The following is a 24,178-nucleotide window of genomic DNA, read 5'->3' as shown; positions in this document are numbered from 1 at the left end:
CAACAAGAACCACAAGAGCGAGTTTGAAGATATAGATAGGATTTTTATAATGCATAGTTCATAGTCTAGTCTAGCTTCTTTTTATTTTGACATGGTGTAATAAGGGGTTCAGTAAGCAGTAGCAGCAGCGAAATCACAGCTCATGGTAGTCCCTCCCAGCTACCAAAACTTCTTGAACTACACTGACTTGATTCCTTTATAGCCAAGGATATGTAGGCAACCTCAGAAGTAGGGTGCGGTCAAATCTTAAAAAAATGCTTCCCACGGAGTATTCAAACGGGCAAAAATCGCTCGTATGCGCTCACTTTATCTTTGCACGAAAACTCTTCGTGTTTCCGAGCAAAGAGGGGCAGTTGTGAGCACGTGATTTTTGCCCTATATGAATCACTACCACAAATTCAAAACAAAATAATTTTTCCATTTGTTTGCAATTTTGTAGATTTTTGTTTGTTATTGTTTGCATTTGTCTGTGCATGTTTATTTTATTTAATTAATAAAAAATACAAAAATATGTTGCATTTGCACTTAGGACTTAATTTTACATTTTAGGATTAATTGACAAATTAGTTTTTTTATAAAAATGGAAAAAAATCACAAAAAATAGTTTATTTTGCACTTTTAATTTTAAATTTTAAATTTTGGTAGTTTTTCCTTCAATTTGGATCTTAATTAATTGTGATAATTATTAGTTGGAGTCAATTAGTTCAATTTGGTAGGATTAATTTGATTTAGGATTTAGTTTAGGTTTTATTTTAATTTTGAGAAAAGAGAACAAAAAAGAGAATTTTGAAATAATTAGAAAAGGGAAAGGAAGTGGAAAATTCAGATTTTGGGCTTTCTTAATCTTAAATACCACAAGTCCAATTCAATTCTCCATTACCCATCCAAAACCGGCCCAAACCCTGTCCCTCAACCAGGTCTGCCCCATTCAATTACCAAACGACCCCGTTTATCACCAAATGACCCCGTCTCAGTCATTCTCCATCTGGACCGTTGATCTCAGTTGATCAAACGGTCCAAAACTAGGACTCCTTATAGTATAAAAATGTCCAAACGCCCCTCCCCCATACCATCGTCTCTCATACCCTCAGAGACCCCAACCAAACGCCACCTTGAACCACCGTCCGCCGCTCACCAGAAATCCCACGGCGGCGACCGGCGGCCAATCACCCCCATTTCTACACCACTGCTTCGCCTCTACCTCTTCATCCCAAATCCACCCTCCACTCCTCTAAAATCCCACCAGAAAGCCTCAAATTTTAGAAACCCTAGGGCCTCCATGATGTTCTCCGGTGGCGGCGCCACCCCAAACCGCCCCAAACTAACACCCTGAAACCCCCATGACCCCCCCCCTTTCCAAATCCCTAACCCATATCCCTCGAATCCCTCTCAATCTCTTCGAATCTCATATCAAAGTTCGAAGCCCTAAAAGCCAAATTGCTCTGCATTTGATTTTGTGGTTTGCATGACCACAGGCATCCAGGTGTTCAAGATTTTCGAGTCTAATTCGGTATAAGCAGTGTTGATCGTTTGTTCTTAACAAAGAACAAGCGTCTAACACTGATTGTGTTAAATCAGGGAGTCCAGCGTTGTGGTCGAGTCTAGTCGGTAAGCTTTCTTTGTCCTTTTCTTCTGTCTACTTTTGATTCACCTCCTACTCCTCTTCTTTTATTCTCATCTTTCTTGAAGTAGACTGAAATTCGAGCAAGTGTCTGAGCTTAGGTCTTTCCCCTAGTTTAATTTTTTGTGTTCATTTTTTTTGTTCAGTTTTCTGGTCCCTGATTTTGTTAATAACATGCTTGAACCTTTGATTTTGCTTTAGTCTCATAAGTTAATTAAGTCGTCTCAATATAATAACCTAATTCACTCTTTGCTTGTTTATGCAATTAATCAGTCGTGTAGTTAAACTTTAATTTTCAAACAAGTGTTTACTTTCTGCTCTTAGTAGACTCAGAATCTAGTTGGTTCTGATTGTATTTGGGCCTGGGGTTTCATGGGCTCATGGTCTGGGTTGGGTTGTGAGTTAATTCAACCCAAGGTCAACTTGACCCATACCTGTTTGGTCTATCTGGTTAATTAACATGGGTCCAGGGGTAATGTGGGTAGTATAGGTAGGGGAATCTTATGTAACAACCTTAGGAAGCTTCCAGGAAATGGGATGAGGGGCTGTGTTTGAAATTTTGATAGTTGATTAGGGGTATTTGAGCTAAAATAAAAATTGCAAAAGGGTCTAGGTGCAAATCTGATCCTCATCTATCTGCCCTAAATGCCTTGCCTATAAAGGCTCTCTAACTCGGCATTCAAGGCAGAGTTGAAGAGACAAAAATCCAGAAAAATCAAAAATAGCTGCTGCCTTGAAGAAATTCTGAAATAACTTATAATTCTGGGATTTTCTGAGAAACTACTCAAAAGTTTGCTTGGGTTTTGGTTACTCTAATCCTAATAGTCAGTTAAAATCACTGAACCTTTGATAGTTTTGCATTCTGGGCTAAAAATGGGTTGAATTCTGGATATTTTAAAGCTGGTTTGGGTTTACTATTTGGAAAACACTGTTTTATTGCTGGGTTAAGCTAGTTTATGCTGCTATTTCTCCTGTTGACTTATTGCTCCTACTGTTTATTGCTGCTGTTGTTTTCTTCTGGACCTCCACTTTGGTTTCTGATTCTATTTTTCCTATATTCAGGTATGTACTGACCCCCTGAGTAGCATGTGAAATGCAAAGATAAAAGTCATGTAGCCAAGCTTGAAGAGAAATGATAATTGCTACGTTTTTCTTTGTCAAATGATGCTAGAGTTCATTACAATTTCTTCATGTGTTCTTCAGTTTAGTTCACCATATATAGTCATCCATATCATTAATGTTCTATTTCATTTTAAGGTTTGGATTTTAGCTTGCTCGAATGTAGTGATTCAAAATTGTTTAGACCTTTTAATGTGTATTGATTAAGGACTGTGGCTCTTAGCTGATTGGTTGAAACTGTTTGTCTGTGGATGTGCCTTTCATAGTCATGGTTCAAATGTATTAATTCAGATTTTTGGGTACAACACAATTGATCCATGTTTTGCCTTCCATTTGGTTTTTAAAACCTGCTTTCTTATGGTTTGAAGCATAGTTTAGTAACTTCAGAAGATTGTTGTTCAACCTTTTCCTTTTGTTCATGTGATGATTTGTTTCAATGAGGGATTTCAAATGAAGTCAAATCTGGTTTTTTTTGTTCTGAGAATGTCTCAGCCTAGTACAGTTCTTTACATATTTCTATTAACAAGTTGGAATTATATGGCTTTTTAGTGGCAATTTCACAGGATTTGTTAAGGTTTACTCCCATGTCAGTACTTAGAGTTAACGTGAGGTTTTGAGATTTGAAGTTGCATATCATTTAGTTGTTAAAGTTGAACGTTAATTTTGTGTTTAAAGAATTTCATGAATCAGCAGTTTGCCCTTTTTAAAATTTGATTCCTTCATGGCTTTTCGGACGCAATTTGGATGCTTCAGGGATTCGAAGTCGAGTCTTTGCTCGTCATTCTCAGACTCACGGGGTTTTGGGCTCATATTGGGCCTGAATCTGAAAAGACTTGCCCAGAATCAGAATTGCGTATTTGGCATCATTTGGGCCTGCTTGATTTTGTTGGCCCAGTTCCCTTGCTTGCTGATAGCAAATTTAGTTTGGGCTTTTAGCATAGTGGATATTCTGAACTCCTGGGGTTTCTTCTCTTCCATAATTAATTAGACTCTTTAAAATGAGCTTGAGGTGCACCATATTTAACAACACGAATAGCTATGGCCCTCCGAAATTTAGTTTGAATTCATTTTTTTTAAAAAACAATTGGAACCGAGGTGTGCCATGCCCAGACAAAAATCTTAAATTGCATGGACCTCGTTTAATTAATCTTGTTTTTCCTTAAAATTCAGAGCGTGGCATTTAGTTGAATTTACATGGCCCTCGCAAAGTTGCAAACGCGTAGTTGCTTTAGGCGCGTTATTTTAATAATTTACCTTCTTAAACTTGGGTGCGCATTTATGTGACCCAAATCCAAATCCTAACAATGTTAGATAAAATATGTCGAGAGCCGCGGGTGCATTTATGTGACGTTTTTTGAGACATCTTTTAAATGACGTTGCAATTTTTCTTTAAAATAATTAAATAAAAGTGGTTATAAAGTTAAAATCGAACCGTAGGTTAAAACATGTACTAAAATCAAATAATAGGCCAATTGTAACAGTTGAGCGACCGTGCTATAACCACGAAACTCGGGAATGCCTAACACCTTCTCCCGGGTTAATAGAATTCCTTACCTGGATTTCTGTGTTCGCGGACTGTAATACATAGTCAATATTTCCTCGATTCGGGATTTAAAATCGGTGACTTGGGACACCATAAATCATCCCAAGTGGTGACTCTGAATTTTAAATAAAATAATCTCGTTTCGATTGTCACTCAAATTGGAAAAAACTCTCGTATACCCTTCCGGGGTGTAGTAAAAAGGAGGTGTGACACAAAGTACTAAGGTCTGATAGAGGTGGAGAATATCTTAGTGAAGATTTTACTAGGTATCTCAAAGAGAATGGGATTCTCTCCCAGTGGACACCTCCGGGTACACCACAACACAATGGTATGTCTAAAAGGAGAAATCGAACCTTATTAGATATGGTGAGATCTATGATGGGGTTCACTGATCTTCCAATAAATTAATGGGGATATGCTTTGAAAGCAGCAACATACTTACTTAATAAAGTTCCCACTAAGTCAGCCTCTACAGCACCATATGAGATATGGAAAGGATGTAAGCTTAACCTTAAACATATTAAAGTTTGGGGTTGTCTAGCTTATGTTAAGGGACTACAGTCTGATAAACTTGACTCAAGATCTGATAAGTGTAGGTTCATTGGGTACCCCAAGGAAACAATGGGATATTATTTATATCACCCTTCTGACCATAAAGTGTTTGTGGCCAGAGGAGCAACCTTTTTGGAAAGGGAATTTCTTTTAGAAGGAAATTATAATGGAGAAATAGAACTTGATGAAGTTCAAGAAACTAATGAATCAACACAATGTAAAGATCATGAGACCCAAGTTGAAGAACCTTTATTAGATGTTTTGAAGTTGCCAAGGAAGTTGCCATCTTCAATGGTTGAAGTCCAAGAACTAAATGAAGTTCAAGAACAGGTTAATGAACCAGTTCCAAACCAAATTGAACAACAACCAAATCCAGCACAAGGTGAACAGGTTGTACAAGTACCTCATAGAAGGTCTACACGAGAACGTCATGTACCAACTAAATTAAATTTAATGGTACAAGATGATGTATCAAATGAGGTTGATCATAATGATCATAATGAGGTTGATCGTATGATCATTTAAAATTTGTAAGCTACAAATATCCATTTATGGACTAAAGCAAGCTTCTCGAAGTTGGAATATTCGCTTTAACAAGACAATTGAAAAGTTTAATTTTGTTAGATGCGAAAAAGAACCTTGTGTGTCTAAAAAGGTTAGTTGGAGCACAATCATATTCTTAGTGTTGTATGTTGATGATATATTGCTCATAGGGAATGATATACCGGCATTGCAAAGTACCAAGATTTGGCTATCTGAACAGTTCTCCATGAAAGACTTGGGAGAAACAGCTTATATATTAGGAATAAAGATCTATAGAGATAGATCTAGGAAGTTGCTTGGACTTTCCCAGTCTTTGTACATTGATACAATCTTAAAGAGGTATAACATGGATAATTCAAAAAGAGGCTATCTACCGATAGGCACTGGAATTAATCTCAGTAGGGAGGATTGTCCTAAAATACCTGAAGAGAGAGAACGCATGAGTAGGATCTCATACGCTAGTGCAGTGGGAGCTATCATGTATACCATGACATGTACACGTCCTGATGTGGCTTATGCACTTGGAGTGACTAGCCGATATCAGGCAAATCCTGGTGAGGAACATTGGAAGGTGGTGAAGACCATTCTTAAGTACTTAAGAAGGACTAAAGACCAATTCCTCATCTATGGAGATTCTGAGTTGAAACTTGAAGGTCATAGTGATGCAAGTTTCTCTTCAGATAGAGATGATAGCAAATCTATTTCTGGTTATGTATTCACCTTAAATGGTGGTGCGGTGAGTTGGAAAAGTTCCAAACAAGCTACAGTAGCTGATTCAGTGATTCAAGCAGAATATATAGCAGCTAGTGAAGTTGCTAAGGAAGTTGTATGGATGAAAAAGTTCTTAACTGAACTTGGTGTGGTTGCTTCAATAGAAGGTGCGGTTCCACTATTGTGTGACAATACTGGAGCCATTGCTCAAGCAAAAGAACCAAGATCACACAAAAAGTCTAAACACGTTCTGCGAAGGTATCACTTGATAAGAGAGGTCATTGAACGTGGAGACGTCGAGATTCAAAAGATTGATGGAAATGAAAATGTTGCAGACCCATTCACTAAAGCTCTTGGCGCAAAGGAGTTTGACAAGCACAAGTGGAAATTGGGCATGAAGTACAATAGCGATTGGCTTTAGTGCAAGTGGGAGATTGTTAGAGATATAGTAGATATGTCCTAGATCCAATATCATATTTGATGATTTGAACATATTTTTGTGAACGTTATTTGATATAAAAAATATATGGTATTTGATATTCTTTTATAATTATTATTAATTGTTTGATTAATTTGATAAGGTCCTTGATTAAATTTTGAGATTTGTCATCGTGATAGAGATCATGATAATGAGAGCAAAGTCTCTTACAGTTTAATCTAAATTTGTTCTTGATCGTAGGATTATTAATTTGGACATTAGTAATCCGATTAGATCAATATTTATGTGATCGTCTTTATTGGATAAATATTAGTTGATCTCATTAACTAAATCACATAGATAGATGATGCACAAAGAGATATGATCATTGAACTGACTCATTGGATAATTCCTAATGGTTAGAATTACCATAACTGTCAATAGGATATTCTCTTGAAGAATGTGATGTAAAAGTTTCCTTTGACCTGAGATCGTCATAGTAATTGACAAGTTATTTATTGTGCTTTGATACTAGACACCTATGGCCCTAGGGCGATAGTTGAAAGGATATTGGGTACGATTAAATACTTGTAGAATTAGTGATTGATCAAGATGGAATCTGTCAACTCTTGGTAATGAGTTTAAGCTCCATGTTGTCATGAATTATAAATGATCAAACTAAGACCTTGGCCAGGGCAATTGAATGAAAGAAGAAATGAGTTTCTTAGGTCATTCAATGGTTGATTATATTTGACATGAACACATAGTTGGTCGCCTATTAGGATTTGACAGTTGAACCATATCCTAGGGTGATCCAGAGCTATAAGGACAGAAGGAATTACTACATTATTCTTCTACTGGTTCATGAGAGTAAATTGTGTACTTCATGTTATTCGGTCGTTAGGGAGTGTTGTTAGACGCCACCCTTAATTAGTATATTGATGTGGTCAATTTACTACCGATTTAGTATTGAACCTATGGGGTCGCACACTAACGAGTGTTCTGATCTTTGCTAAAGGATTAATTAACTTATTATTTGATAATTAAATTAAGGAATTTAATTAGTCAAATATATTTAGTTATTAGTCCAAATGAAATATTGTTATATTTTTTGCTAGCACAGAGGATATAATTAATATTGTGAATAAATTGAAGTTTTCTATTTGGAATAGAAAATTAAATTATATCTCTTGGTTTAAATATATATGTAATATATTTTAATATCTATTTATATATGAGTGTGTGTGTGTATGTGTATATATATATATATATATATATATATATATATATATATATATATATATATATATATAATATAATATAATATTAATATAAAAGGTTTATGAGTTAGAATCCAATTTTGAATTGGATAACTAACGTGAAAGTCCACAAGGACATCTTCGCCAACTTCAGCCCTTTTGGATTTAAATTTTTATAGGAAAATAGTAATCCAATTATGAATTGGATTAGCTATGAAAAGTCCACAAGAACTAACCAAGGTTGCGCCGTCAGTCCCACTCGGTTGGGATTGGAATTCTCTACGAAAATTAGGTAAAATTTATTTTTGGAATAAATTTTAACCTAAGTAAATCATTACCTCAACCAAATAGGAAAATGGTTTATAGGTGATACTATATAAAATGAGATAGAACAAAATTTGTGTAATTAATTCTTGAGAAGAAAAACACTTGGTGAAAGTGAGAGTGCAACACAAGTAGAGAGAAAATACAATTACAAGAAAAGTGTTTCTTGTTCTTCTTATAACATTGAGTTGAGATTTTGAGAAAAATTTCAACACAATATTTCGTTCAATTTTGTTCACGGGTTTCATTGATCAAAGAGTTGATAGCAAGGATCGGTCTTGGTGTGGATACGCATAGAGTCTTCGCACTATCGAAGAAATTTTGAAACGAGACTCTTTTTACCAGGTACGTCTTAGATCCGATCTTTGGCATGTAAATAAATTTTAAACACAAAAAAATCTGCCTAAAATTGGTATTGTCTTCCACTGCGTGTTACGAACATCTATACGCAATCCATCAGTCATGTTTTGTTAGGATATTGTATTACATTTCAAAAGAGCTGGCCAAACAATATATGAACTTAGGTAGAAGGTTAGAAAAAGAAAATAAAAAGGCACATATCAAAAAGTCAATCAACCGTTGCGCCTATTCGCCTAATAAAGTGGGTGAAAACCAATAAATGCAAGATAATTTATTCTCATCTGCCAAGTGATGTACTGATAGGAGGTTACAGATATCGAATGACATAGTCAAAGTGTGTGATAATTAGCCCGATCTCCATTATTTAAAAAATATAAAATAAAAGGAGTACCATTATAGGTAGGAGCTAGCTGGTTAAGTGGAAAAATAAGATAATTGAATGCATTGGATGATGTTTTTCAATGAAAAATGGAAAGAAGGGAGGGTGCAAAAGGAATGTTAATCTAGGCAAGTTTAAGGGAACAATCAATTATTATATAATAGTACTACTATTTATTACTAATATTATTGCCCACTTGGTACAAAATTCCCGGGCCAATTACGTTTTAAGGACAAGTTTTACATTGGTAATCACATTGATATAATAGAGGAATTTTTTATATTCAACGGTAAAGAGACAACAATGATGTCATCCAACCTTAAGCAAAAATGATTAAGAATTAAGCAATTGCATCGATTCCAATAAATAACGGTTATACATAATTAGCATGCTATATTAAAAAAATTCATTGATATTTGAGCCCCTAAGATTAATAGAAAGTTGCATAGAGAACTAACATCTTGTGATTAATATAATAAAATATGATCTGGATTGCATAATTAGTAGCCTCATTTACATATTCACTGCATCCATATGCTTACACAAACTCACACATCTATAATTAATTAAACATATCATAGTATATTTTCACTTATACCACTTGAGGTTTCAATAATTACATCTTCACTCGTGGCATTAAAATTTCCATAACTTTTACTTTGTGACACTATGAGCAGCCTAAAATTAGTGTGGAATGTTAAAGTTCTATAAATTTAAAAATGAATTTCAAGCCGGCAAATAATGCAGATAAGTAAATATTTGTGTTTTGTGATAAAACAATAAAAGTAGAAGAACAATATTGCGGAGAAAGAGAGAGAGAATTCTTATTGAATTTTGGGATGATTTACAATGGGGTAAGACCCCTCTATTTATAGGGGGAAAATGACTTAGCCACAAAGTAAAACTCTCTACAAGATAGACATTCACTCTATATAGAATTTTATTCATAACACTCCCCCTTGAATGTCTACTCGATACGTAATGTGCCTCATTAAAACCTTAACTAAAATAAAACACAATGGGAAAAAAATTCTAAAAAAGGGAAAAGAGTACACATGTTTAATAATACGCTTTTTGGTTGCCTCGTTAAAAACCTTGCAAGGAAAACCCAGTGGGACAAAACCTTGTAAGGAAAAAAGAGTGCAACACGCATTAACTCCCCCTGATGAGAGCATCAATTCACATCCTTGAGCCTTCGCATCCCGATTTTGTACACTAGCTTCTTGAAGGTTGACGTTGGTAGAGATTTTGTGAACAAATCAGTCATATTATCACTTGAACGAATCTGTTGCACATTGATATCACCATTCTTTTGAAGATCATGTGTGAAAAATAACTTTGGTAAAATGTGCTTTGCCCTATCTCCTTTTATGAATCCTCCCTTCAATTGAGCTATGCATGCTGCATTATCTTCATACAAAATTGTGGGTAACTTGTCACATTTCAAACCACATTTATCTCGAATAAGATGTATTATAGACCTCAACCACACACACTCTCGACTTGCTTCATGAATAGCAATTATCTCAGCATGATTAGATGAAGTAGCCACAATTGATTGCTTAGTCGATCGCCAAGATATGGCAGTGCCTGCACAGGTAAATACATAACCTGTTTGAGATCGAGCCTTGTGTGGGTCAGATAAATACCCAGCATCAGCATAACCAACCAGATCGGGACTGCAATTGTTTCCATAAAATAAGCCCATATCGGTAGTCCCTTTTAGATACCGCAATATGTGTTTGATTCCATTTCAATGTCTCCTTGTAGGAGCAGAGCTATATCTTGCTAAGACATTAACTGAAAAAGTTATTTCATGCCTTATAGTATTAGCAAGATACATTAGTGCACCAATTGCACTAAGATATGGTACTTCAGGACCAAGTAGCTCTTCATTCTCTTCTTGAGGCCGGAATGGATCCTTATTCACATCAAGTGATCGAACAGCCATCGGAGTGCTTAATGGATATGCTTCATCCATGCAAAACCGTTTCAATACCTTTTCTATGTAGGCATATTGATGAATAAAAAATCTGTTTGTCAAATATTCAATTTGCAAACCAAGACATAATTTTGTCTTTCCGAGATATTTCATCTCGAATTCTTTCTTTAAATAATAAATTGCCTTTTGGATTCTATAGGAGTTCCAATAAGGTTTATGTCATCAATATATATGGCAAGTACAACAAATTCCGATGTTGTTTTCTTTATAAAAACACATGGGCAAATGACATCATTTATATAGCCTTCCTTTAATAAATACTCACTAAGACGATTACACCACATTCGTCCTGATTGCTTTAGACCATACAACGATCTTTGCAATTTGATTGAAAATATTTCCCGGGACTTTGAATTATTTGCATTTGGCATTTTAAATCCATCGGGAATTTTCATATATATATATATCTCATTATCAAGTGAGCCATAAAGGTAGACAGCAACCACATCCATTAAATGCATGTCAAGCTTTTCATGGACAACAAAACTAATGAGATAGCGGAAAGTTATAGCATCCATAACGGGTGAATATGTCTCTTCATAATCGACACCAGGCCTTTGTGAAAATCCTTGTGCAACAAGGCGTGCCTTATATCTTTGTACTTCGTTTTTCTCATTTCTCTTGCGTACAAAAATCCATTTATAACCAACAGACTTAACACCATTAGGTGTTTGGACTACAGGCCCTAAAACTTCACGTTTTGCAAGTGAGTTCAACTCTGATTGGATTGCTTCTTGCCATTTTGGCCAATCAAGTCTTTGTCGACATTCTCCAATAGATTGAGGTTCAAGATCCTCACTTTCTTGTATAACGCTAGATGCAACATTATATGCAAAGACATAATTCACCACTATATCCACTCGATTCAACTTTGTCTCAATATCGATTGGATTTATTGATAGTTCCTTATTTTCTTGAGCCTCGGGTTTAGTGGATTCCTCATGAATCTCAGAATTTATTAAATCATGGATTTCTTCATGAGGTTCTTTCGTAGTGTCATTTGATCATTTGTTTTCCTTTTTCTAGGATTTCAATCTTCGGAACCTAATGGTCTGCCACGTTTTAGGCGTGCTTTTGACTCATTAGTTATGACACTAGAAGATTGTCCAATAGGGACATCAATACAGATTAGAACATTCTCTGCAGGGATATGTGATTTTGTTATTCTTTTCAAATTCGTAAATACGTCTGGCATTTGATTTGCGATTCTTTGCAAATGGATAATCTTTTGCACCTCTTTTTCACAAATAGAGGCATGTGGATCAAGATGAGGTAATGATGGATTTTTCCACAAAATTTCCCGTTTGGTTTCACCAACTTCTCCCTCTGCTTTTGGGAAAAGTGTCTCATCGAATCGACATTCTGGAAATCGTGCAGTAAACAAATCCCCCGTCAATGTTTCTAGGTAGCGAATGATGGAGGGCGATTCAAACCCAACATATATTCCTAACCTTCTTTGCGGACCCATTTTGGTGCGATATGGCGGTGCTACAAGCACATATACTGCGCATCCAAAAATTCTTAAATGGAATATATTAGGTTCATGACCCAAAACTAGTTGCAACGGGGAATATTTATGATAATTTATCAGTTTGAGACGAACTAGAATTATTGCATGCAAAATGGCATGACCCCAAACAGAAGTGGGCAACCTCGTTTTCATGAGTAACGGTCTTGCTATCAATTGCAGACGTTTAATTAAAGACTCTACAAGACCATTTTGAGTGTGAACATGAGCTACAGGATGTTTCACTTTTATTCCAATTGATAAGCAATAATCATTAAATGCTTGGGATGAAATTAAAACTCAGCAGCATTATCAAGTCTAATAGACTTAATTGAATTATCGGGAAATTGTGCCCGTAATCGAATTATTTGTGCCATTAATTTTGCAAACGCGAGGTTGCGAGATGACAATAGGCACACATGGGACCATCTAGAAGATGCATCTATTAAGACCATGAAATATCTAAACGACCCACTAGGTGGGTGAATAGGTCCACAAATATCCCCTTGTATGTGTTCCAAAAACGCAGGGGACTTAATTTCAACCTTTGTTGGTGATGGTCTAATAATTAACTTGCCTTGATAACAAGAAGTGCAAGAAAATTCATCATTTAAAAAAAATTAAATTCTTTAATGGATGCCCATTTGAGTTTTCTATAATTCGTCTCATCATAATCGATCTAGGGTGTCCCAATCGATCATGCCAAAGTACAAAAGTATTGGAATCAGTAACCTTTTGGTTTACACTAGAATGTGCCTCAATTGCACTAATTCTTGTCCAATACATGCCACAAGATAAAGATGGGAACTTCTCAATAACCCTCTTTTGGCCAGAGACATTCTTGGTAATGATGAGATATTCAAGATTATTCTCATCTATTGTCTCAATATGATATCCATTTCGACGGATATCTTTAAAACTCAACAAGTTCCTCTTGGACTTGGAGGAGAACATTGCATTCTCTATAATAAGTATTGTTCCCCTAGGAAGAGTTATAGTAGCTCTTCCAGAGCCTTCAATTAATTTACTACTACCAGAAATTGTAGTAACATCTGCCTTACACGTATTTAAATGAGAGAAATATTTCTTCTCTTTGAATATTGTATGTGTCGTACATGAATCAATTAAATAAATATTTTTACAATTGAACTTTGATTCAAGTTTGCTTTGTGGAATATCCATATTTGCTTCCCATTGTTTGACATACAAAAGAAATATACGAATAAATATTAGTATTTTCAGAGAAATAAACTAGGCTTACAAACAATTTGCTTGAACACAACTATTAAAAGTGCGGCATATTTTTCCGAATTACAATCGGCTTGTTCACTATTGTTCTTTCATCTCACAGAATTTCAATAATCCGAAGCTTCCAAAATCAGGACTATGAAATGAAGTGAAAATAAATAAATAAAATTCACGTGACCATTACGAAAATTCACATGGTCGAGTTATGTAGATTGACGCCTTATACCTTTGTGAGCACGTGATTTTTGCCCTGTATAAGAATTACTCCCAAAAAAATCAAAATAAAATAATTTTCCTTTGTGTGCAATTTTTGAATTTTCGTGACATTTTTTTTTGATAATTATTTGTATTTTTGCCTGTGCGTGTTAATGTGTTAAATTAATAAAAAAAATATATAAAAATATATCGCATTTACATTTGATATTTAATATAGTTTGTTTTACAAAAATGAAAAAATCATAAAAATAATGTACGTTGCATTTTTAGCATTTAATGTCCAAATTGTGTGATTTTATCGTTAATCGCTATTTAATTGTGTGTTAATTGTTATTAAGAGTTAATTAGTATTTCCAGATAATTTTGGGTTTTATAATTTAATCTTAGCATTTTAGCTTTATTATTTAGGAAATTGAATAAAAGAAAAGAACAAAAATAGAAGAAGACCGGATTGGGCCTTTTCTTCAATTTTAAACCACAGGCCCAAAGATACCCAACCTTCCCCTACGACCCGGTCTATTTCAAACCGGGTCAACCCAGTCCATAACCCCAAAGACCCAACCCCTTTCTTCATTTTCTCATTTTTCATTTCCCTAACCTAAAAAACCCTAACCATCCCCCCCTCTCTTCATCTTCTCCAAAACTCCAAAACACACACATCCATGGCTGCCTCCTCATGAACAACCACCCAGCGACCAACCCAGCCAGTAGCCATGAACGACCCATACTCTCCATCTTCTTCTTCGTCCTCCTCCGCTCACCATCTACCCCGGACGACCCCTCCAGCTCTAGCTTCAAACGAAACCCCCATGGCTGCCCCCCACAGCAACACACACACACACAGCAACACACACACACACACACAGCAACACACACACAACAACAACACATACACAACACACATACACACACACAGCCCTCGTCATCAACACCTCTCGAACCCCAATCCGCCATGGTTGCTGCCTTTTCTTCTTCGTCAAGCTCGAGAAGCCATCGCGCAAGCTGCCAGGCTTCACCTTCTTCGCCGTCATCACGTCGCTGGAAAACCTTCGTCGAGACCCAGCTCCACCAAGCCAGCCCGTCACCTTGCTGCTTCTTCATCGTCTTCGACCAAACGACCCTACTGTGTCATCGCTGCTGCTGTTACTGTTGCTTCGTCTTCTTCACCATGGACTAAGCCTCGTCGACCTCCAACAAAGAACACCCAACAACTCACTCTGCTGCTTCCATGACCACACGTACATACACGGAGGAAAAGCGAGGCAGTCCGGTTAAAGTCCGGCGAAGTTCTGTCAAGGTTTCGTTTGGTTTTCGTTTGAGTCCGTTGTTGTTCGTTATTTGTCGTTCTAAGTTCGTCGAGGTTAAACGAGAAGGTGGGTTGTCGTTGAAGTCGAGATCCGTTAGGTCATTGGCAGTCTTGGTTCGAGTTCATCGTCATTCCGATCCGGTTAGTTGGTTTAACCAATTCGTGTTTATCGTTTTTTTATTTTCTTCAGTTTGTTTCATTTTTCTTGTTTATTTTTTAGGTAGAAATTGTTAGTTTAATTATAATATTGTTAGATTTAATTCGGGTTCATTTTATTGTTTGAAGTTTGTTAGTTTTTCATCAAGTGATTTAATGTGAGTGTTTATGTGTTGGTCTTTAGTTTTTTATTTAGTTTGAATCATTCATCTTTGTTATGATGTTGTTCGATTTAGTTTGAGTTCAACTGATGTTGAGTTTAGTGATTTAAATCTACTTATTTGTCCTGTTAAGTTTGTTGATATGAATCTGACTCTGTTAGTAATTCATGAATGTTGTTAATTTGGCAAGTTTATTATTTGTTGATTGAAATTTGATTAGGAATTGGTTATAGCTGCTATATTTTGGTTAGAATTGATTAGGTGAATTGGTTATAGCTGACGGGGTTAGAATGGTCAATTGCAGTATTTTTAGGGGTAAAATGGTAATTTCAGTAATTTCAGAGGGGTATTTTTGGAATTGAAAATCTGAACAATTATTTATTTTGAGTGCTCTGTCCATTAAGATTAAATAATATTTAAATAATATTAAAATAATATGTAGTGGGGGACAAGACATAATGGTGGGGAATTTTTACATTGTTTAATATAGTGGGGGACAAAACATTAGGTAGTGGGAAGATAAAGAGGGATGGGTAGAAGATAGTGGGATTTAATTTTAAAATGCTTAAAGTTGGTAATAAATAGAAGGGCTGGACATAAATAAAAGGGGGCTGGATATTGAAAAGAGAGGGAATTCCGGAAAATATTAAGACTTCCAAAAATAGAGAGAGAATTCCGAAAATATTGATAGAGAATAGGAGATTGGTTGAATATTGAGAAAAAAACATTCTGGAAATTTAAAGAGATTGTAGTATACACTCGATATACAATCTGAATACACTGAATATACGGATTCAGAAATTAAGGGTTAAACATTAACTGGTCTTCCAATATGAAAACGATTCACTTTGTTTCTGCCCGTTGATTGTTGTTGGCGTTTCTAGATTTTCATTTGGTTTGTTCCTTGAGTTTGGTCGGTTGTTTGTCACTACTTCACTGGTTTGCTGGATTTTTATCTTGATTTTAAAATCTGTCACTGGTTTCTCGTTGTTGTTTGTTACTGGTTGTTGGGTGTTGCTATTGTTGTATGCTACCGCATTTCTGTTGATCTTCCTTTTCTTTTGCTTCCAATATCAGGTACACAACTGACACGCTGGTTACTGTAAACTGAAACATGAAGCATGAATATGAAATGAAGAGTTGAAGTTTTGAATTTATCTTAATTATATTCCGAATTTTATTAGTATATATACATTATTTAGCTTACTCTAATCAGAATCATGTAGCTGTTTAATATATATATAGTGGAACATCTGACGGTAGCTTAGCGGACGAACTATCTATGTATTGCCCTAAAAATAAATAAATGGTGTAGTAACTCTGTCTAGTTAATTCGTTATTGTTGGATGATTATCATGTCTCAAAAAGCATGTTAGCTGATTTAGACTATTCTTAAACATTCAACAGTTAGTTCATTAAACGAATAGATCGTTTCGGAACTTGTAGGAATATTGTTTAGCTAAATAATATTGGTTAATTTCAGCATGTAAATGGTTTAGGACTAAAATTAGATTGCCAAGTTTTTTTTTTTTAATTTGACAAACTGTGAGCATGCCTAGTATAATGTAACTAGGTTGTAACATGTGAATGAGATGGCCCGGGTCCAGTTTTGTACCATACACATTGGGTCTGGGCCCGCATTGGCAACGGACTGCCCTGCTTGCATCATTTTCAGATTTTACGAATAATATTCGGAACCCAACTATAACAACTCGTAAGCATGTAAATAAATTAGGACATTTTCTCTTTCATTTTTTAGAGACAAATTTAATAGAAAATATGTAGGCACTTTAGGATTATCCTGTTAAAATAAATGGGATGAGCCTCACCCAATAAAACGCATAAGTTGCGGGGCCCTCGTTAAATGACTAATAATTGTATAGACTTCGGGATCGGTCGTTTAGCAAATTTCACGGCGTTACCCAAAATAATGGTACGCTAGTCGCTTTAGGCGCGCCTTTAACACTTTATTTTCTTAAACTCGGGTGCACATTTATGTGACCCAAATCCAAATCTCAACAAAGTCGAAATATGTCGATAACCACGGGTACATTGATGTGACGTGGTTCGAGATATATTTTCACGGTGTTGCAATTCTCTGTTAAAATAATAATAATGATAAAAGGGTTAAACGTTAAAATTCGCACATATGTTCAACATGTATTATATCAGATAATCAAGCCGAATATGACAGTTGAGCGACCGTGCTAGAACCACGGAACTCGGGAATGCCTAACACCTTATCCCGGGTTAACAGAATTCCTTATCCGGATTTCTGGTGCGCAAATTGTTAAACAGAGTCATTCTTTTCCTCGATTCGGGATTCAACCGGTGACTTGGGACACCATAAATCTCTCAAGTGGTGACTCTGAAATAAATAAATAAATCCCGTTTCGATTGTCCTTTAATTGGAAAAAACTCCCTTCCGCGCCCCTTTTGGGCGGCGCGGGCGAAAAAGGAGGTGTGACACCTTAACAATCAAAAAAAGAGAAAACATCTACTTGGACAATTGTGAAATTTTTTTTTCTATTAATTTATACACATAATCAATTATGCATAATTGTTAACAAGGGTAGTAATTCACTAATTGAGTTGCTATCGTACATCTTACATCTGTAAGTTCCGATTTTCGCTAATTTTTTTTTCCCGTTCCTCGATAAAAATAAATAAGCAGAACTAACTTTCAAAAGACTTACTTTAACAAGGCAGAACTAACTTCTATTGTTCAACTCCAGTAACTGATTTTTTTTCACATCACAATTACTTTAACAAATAATATATTAATCCTTGAAGACTAAATAAATTGAAACATCATTTGCAACGAATACTAGAACTACATTTAATCAAAACGAACTAACACAATTTTATAAAACAAATAAAACTAATGACTACTACTCATGTAAAGAACTATGATTACATGATATTTATTCACTAACTACTATGAATAGGCAAAAATAAAAATTAAACTACTCAATCATCTTTAACCATGGATCCATCACCGATCAAGTGGTCTATTTTCCCATCAGAGCGCTCAAAGAAGTCTGCCACATCCAAGTGGGTGATGTCAAAATTATTGTCAGAGACAAAATTAGCTTCAGGGCCTTTGTTCTTTAGAGATGCTTGATAAAGCTCAACCAAATGTCTTGGTACGATAAATATGTGCCCAATGGCCTTTTCCACCGCTATGATAACATTCGGTTTCTGAACCATTTGCCTTTGGTTTCTCATCTTTCCCTTTCCACTTTTGGCGGTTATTTTTCTTTGGGGGGGGGGGTGATCAACATTAGGAAAATTTCTTCCTTGTCCACGGCCACGGCCATGACCACGACCACGAATAAGGCCACGACCTTTTCCACGCTTAGCATAATGGGAATACACCTCATCCACTTCAGGCAATGGTGTAGACCCAGTAGGTCGATTTTCGTGATTTCTCATGAGTAAGTCATTGTTTTGCTCAGCCACAAGGAGAAGAGAAATCAACTCAGAGTACTTTTTGAAACCTTTCTCTCTGTATTGTTGTTGCAAGACCATATTGGAGGCATGAAACGTTGTGAACGTTTTTTCAAGCATATCATAATCAGTGATAGTATCTCCGCAGAGTTTCAATTTAGAAGTAATTCTGAACATTGCAGAATTATATTCAGAAACAGACTTAAAGTCTTGGAGCCTAAGATGAGCCCAATCATATCGTGCTTGTGGAAGAGTGACCAACTTTAAGTTGTCATATCTTTCCTTTAAGCCATTCCACAAAACAAGTGGATCTTTGACTGTGAGATATTCTATTTTCAACCCTTCATCAAGGTGATGGCGCAACAAAATCAAGGCCTTAGCACAGTCTTGGGTGGATGCTTTAGTTTTGTCTTTAATGACGTCTCCAAGACTCATTGCATCTAAATGGATTTCAGCATCCAACACCCATATCATATAGTTCTTGCCCGAAATTTCAAGGGCAACGAACTTTCTTTTCATAATATCAGTCATAATTAAAAGAGTAGAAAAGTTGTACCTTAATCTTCTTGAGAGGGTAGAGTCTCGTGCTGATAACGTGTGATAAAACAATAAAAGTAGAAGAACAATATTGCAGAGAAAGAGAGAGAGAATTCTTATTGAATTTTCGGATGATTTACAATGGGGTAAGACCCCTCTATTTATAAGAGAAAAATGACTTAGCCACAAAGTAAAACTCTCTACAAGATAGACATTCACTCTAAATAGTATTCTATTCATAACATGTTTCTTTTTTTCTTTCTTTTTTTGTTAATCTTGGAATTCAAGAAAAATAAGCATAATTTTGTAGTATAGGTAAAGATAAATATACGACTAGTAAATACGCCTGCACCCGTTGTTTACATTCACCCGATACTCATGTAAGACAGCGGCGAATTTAGAATAGATTCGCGATTGAAATTTCAAAAAACAAGAATAAATAGAGTTATATATATAAATGCATAGTACTAATCCATTCTCTCAATTAAGAACTTACATCGTCTAAATTCTGAATTTGTCATTATTTCTCGAACTTAAAACATTCAAACAATGCATGCATGTGTAAATTCTAATACCGTAGGAAGATTTGCACAATTAAGAACAATAATAACATGCTTAGTGTAATCTCACATATATAATATAGTCTGAGGAATATAGTATGTATGCAAAATTTATCCATTCTTTATAAAGATAGAAAGTCTATTTCTAATATAATAGACCACGGCTCAAGAAAAACATAAGCACGATAATAATAAAAAAAAATACGATAATGCCAATTTGCACAATTAAGAAGAAAATAGAAATATGTGTAAGTTACATTAGGCTGTTTGTGTAGTAGGGGGTGGGGGTGGGGGGGGGGAGAGAAGGTGCATGTGAGGGAAGATATGAAAATCAAAGATGAGAAGGGGATGGCTTTTTGCAGATTGGTTTCGATTCCCAAGCATAGTGGAAAGGAAAGAAAGGGAAGCAAAGCACTCTGCAATTAATATTTTTTTCATACTATATAGTAATAATTAATGAGTATCTGTCAAACACTATGAAGCATCATCTCTTTTTACCGTCACTTTCACTTTTGTCCTCTTTACTCCCCTCTCAATATTTCGTTTATGCCCCTACTAAATGATAATTTGCCCAATGAGAACACATCCCCACTCGAACAAGAGAAAAGAAAGGGAAACAAACAATGAACAGATCAATATATATAGGTATGACATGGCTCCGTCCCGTCTTTGTACAGTTATATTTCTATTAGAGAGTATATCTAGTTAGGTTGTATGCGGCCTTGTTGGTTTTTAGTTTTGGATGTATAAGTTGTCTATAGCAATATTGTCAGCTCGTACAATGTATTCTGCATATATACGTACATATGCCTTGTTGGCAGGTCTCCTTCATATATGTTATTTTCGTAATTCAGCTGATATTATTCAGGTTCATATCTTAGACGCGTGCTTAGGGGTGTTTGACAGGTAGGACTCAGGCACTCATCGCGGCCCATCGGTTTGGGTCGTGATACTCTGTTATAATACAAATAATAAATACAATAACATATACTATAACATTCTATATATGTAGTTAAAGTAGCACAACTAAGTGTGTATGTTATATATACACACACGCTCACTTTATCTTTGCACGAAAACCCTTCGTGTCTTCGGGCAAAGAGGGGCAGCTGTAAGCACGTGATTTTTGCCCTATATGAGAATTACTCCCAAAAAATTCAAAAATAAAATGATTTTTCTTTGGTGTGCAATTTTGTGATATTTTGTGATATTTTGAATAATTATTTGTATTTGTCTGTGCGTGTTTATTTGCTAAATTAATAAAAAATACAAAAATATGTCGCATTTTGCATGTAGGATTTAATTCTACAATTGATAATAATTAAATTTGTTTTACAAAAATAAAAAATTTACAAAAATAGGCATCGTTTGCATTTTTAGCATTTAATGTCCAAATATACAATTTTATGCTTAATTAATACTTAGTTGTGCGTTAATTGTTATTGGGAGTTAATTTGCGCTTTTATAACTTAATTTAATTCTTAATAATAGTTTAAGTATTTTTATAATTTAGTTTTAGAAAAATAAAAGAAGAAAGAGAGCGAAAATATAAAGAAAGTCGGAATTGGGCCTCTTCTTCAATTTCAAGCCACATGCCAAAAAAAATGGCCCAATCTTCCCTACGACCCAGTCCATTTCGAACTGGGTCAACCCGGTCCATAACCCAACACCCTATTATCTTGCATTTCAAAAAAAAAACAAAGAAAAACAAAAAAAATGGTAAGAAAACCCTAAAAAATGCCTAAAGCATCCCCCCCTCTTCTCCTTCTTCTTCCTCAAAACTCCAAAGCACAACCATGGCTTCCCTCTCCCATTCCCCTCCATCTTCACGTCTTCATCTTTTCCGTCGACGTCGTCCATGGTTTCTCCGTTGCTTCATCTTCTTCGTCCGAACGAACATCGACGTCTTATGTCCAAGCTGCTCACCCTCGCCATGGCCAGTCGCCATTGTTGCTCACGCAGCTGCTACTGCGCTGCCTTCTTCTCCGACTGCCCTTACCCTCGTCGTCAACCCTCATTTCTGTCGATTACAGTCAACAACCAGGGACGACCCAAACAGCCCACCTGCTGCTCACGCAGTTGCTACTGCTGCCATTGCCTTCGTCGACCATTGTTTCCGAGCTGCTGCTGCCGAGTTACTGCGTCGACTTCCTCCCTGCCTCCTGCCTCGTCGTGGCAGCTTGGTATGTCTCCTCCGAGCTGCTTCTTCTGCTTCGCTCCATCTCTTTCACGTAAACAAATGAACCCCAGCTGCCTTGTTCATGCCTTTCTGCCGCGACAACTGTTGCTGCTGCTTCGGCGCGGCTTCAGTTGGCTTCGTAGGTTCGTGTTCGTCGCCGTTTGGCCGAGGTTCGTCGAGTCAGTCCATACATATTTCATGTCGAACCGGTTAGTGGATTTTTGAGTTTTATATTGTCTGCATTTTTGTTTTGATATTTTCGAATCTAAAATCGGCAAATATTTGTTTTGTTTATCGTTTGAATTAATTTTTAGTTCATGTTCATATGTTGTTTGTTAGATAAATTTTTCAGATTTCAAAGGAAGGATTAATTAGTTATTTTTCATGTTTATTTCATGTTTGTATTGTTGTTTAAGTGAATATTTATTAGTTTAATATTTGTTAGATTCAAATTGAAATTTAATTAATTGTTTCTTCAATTTGTTTCATGTATTTGATGTATTTTCTGGAAATTGTTAATATTGTTAAAGTTCAAGTTTAAATTCATAATTGTTTCTTCTTAGTTTTGTTTTGTCATTTGCCTAAAAGAATTTAGTTGCAATAAGGGAAGTATGTTGGTTTTAGTCATTTGAATCCGTCGTTTTTATTTTTAGATTTAATTCATGTTCATATTATGTTTGTTTGATTTTGAATCCGAAATGTGTATAGTTTGATTTCTTGTGTTTATCATTTGTGATTATTTCTTGAATTGGTCTCATAATCTTGTTTAAAGTTTAATATAAGAATTGTTTGTTGTAATGTTGTTAGAGTTGATTTTAAGTTCAATATTATTGAATTTAAGAATCTAAATATACTTGTTTGATTGTTGTTGTTGTTTAAATCCGAAAAATAGGTTTGTTGTTGCTAAAAATATTGTTCAATCAAATTTTAGTTGTTCTTGGTTGTTCAATTTGTGTTCATGTGATTTGTTGTTGAAATGTTGTTAAAATCATGTTCATGTGATATTGTTGTTATGATGTTCATCCGTGTTCATATTGTTGTTTGAACATTGTTAGAAATTGATCATATTGTCTATATTTTGGTTAAGTTTGATTAATTGATGTGTTATAGCTGATGGGTAGTTTGGTAAATTTGTAATACGTTCAGGGGTAGTTTGGTAATTTCAGTAAGGTCGGAAGGGGTAGTTTAGGAATTGTACATTTTGAAATTGTTTATTTGAAGCATGGGGGACAAAATGAAATGGGGTGGGTTGTGATATGATTATTTAATATAAAGGGGGGACAAGATTTAAATTAAAGGGGAATCTTGCATTATTTTAAATAAAGCATGGGGGACAAAATATAATGGGGTGGTGTGATATGTTTATTTAATGTAATGGGGATGAGTGGAAAGATAATGGGTTGGGTAGAGAAAAAGTATTGATTTAATTGATTAAAGGGTGGGGATTATATATATAGAGGTCTGAAAAATCAGATGGGGGGAGACAGAGAAAAAAGAGAGATTAGAAAAAAAGAGCTGAACATTTATTCTGAAAAAAACATTGAAACTCTCAAGAAAAGAAAAACATACAGAAAAAAATAAAAATAAAAAGTTGAAAATTAGAAGAGAAAGTAGTACACACCTGATAAATATTCTGGTATACAGGTGTAGAAATTAAGACTTTCAAAAATCTGAAAATTTTCCTTGGTTTCTGTCCGTTATTTTCGGCATTCCTGGATTTTATTTTTGAATTTTTCAAAGCTGTCACTGGGATTTTCGTTGACTGGTTATTGCTGGTTATTGTTGCTGTTGCTGTGTTACGTATTACGTTGCTGACTTTCTTCTTCTTATATTGACAATATCAGGTACACAACTGTAATTTTGGCATTTTGTAAGCTGAAATGAAGAATGGAGTGTTAAATTTTTAATTTAGTTTAATTTAATTTTTTGTATTGTATTTAGGTTATTCATGTATTATTATTCTGTAAATCACTGTCATTTGGCATAACTAGGCATATTATAGCGACATATTAAATAACGCCTTAACC

At 35.3% G+C, this 24,178-nt stretch overlaps 1 protein-coding gene across 1 annotated transcript; it reads right to left on the bottom strand.

Moving 5' to 3' along the window:
* Positions 1–18,395: 18,395 nt before the first annotated feature.
* Positions 18,396–18,956, bottom strand: LOC138880878 (uncharacterized). Its single transcript, XM_070161061.1, has one exon. It carries the CDS (start codon positions 18,954–18,956, stop codon positions 18,396–18,398), a length of 561 nt encoding a protein of 186 aa, XP_070017162.1.
* Positions 18,957–24,178: the final 5,222 nt, after the last annotated feature.

Source organism: Nicotiana sylvestris, chromosome 11 (assembly GCF_000393655.2).
Source record: "Nicotiana sylvestris chromosome 11, ASM39365v2, whole genome shotgun sequence".
In the NCBI taxonomy this organism is placed as follows: Eukaryota; Viridiplantae; Streptophyta; class Magnoliopsida; order Solanales; family Solanaceae; genus Nicotiana; species Nicotiana sylvestris.
Note: the sequence above shows the minus strand (reverse complement) of the source record. Positions and strands in the feature narration are given on the sequence as shown.

Coding starts and splice junctions, on each gene's coding strand:
- LOC138880878 (XM_070161061.1), bottom strand. CDS start 18,956: ATGGTCTTGCAACAACAATACAGAGAGAAAGGTTTCAAAAAGTACTCT.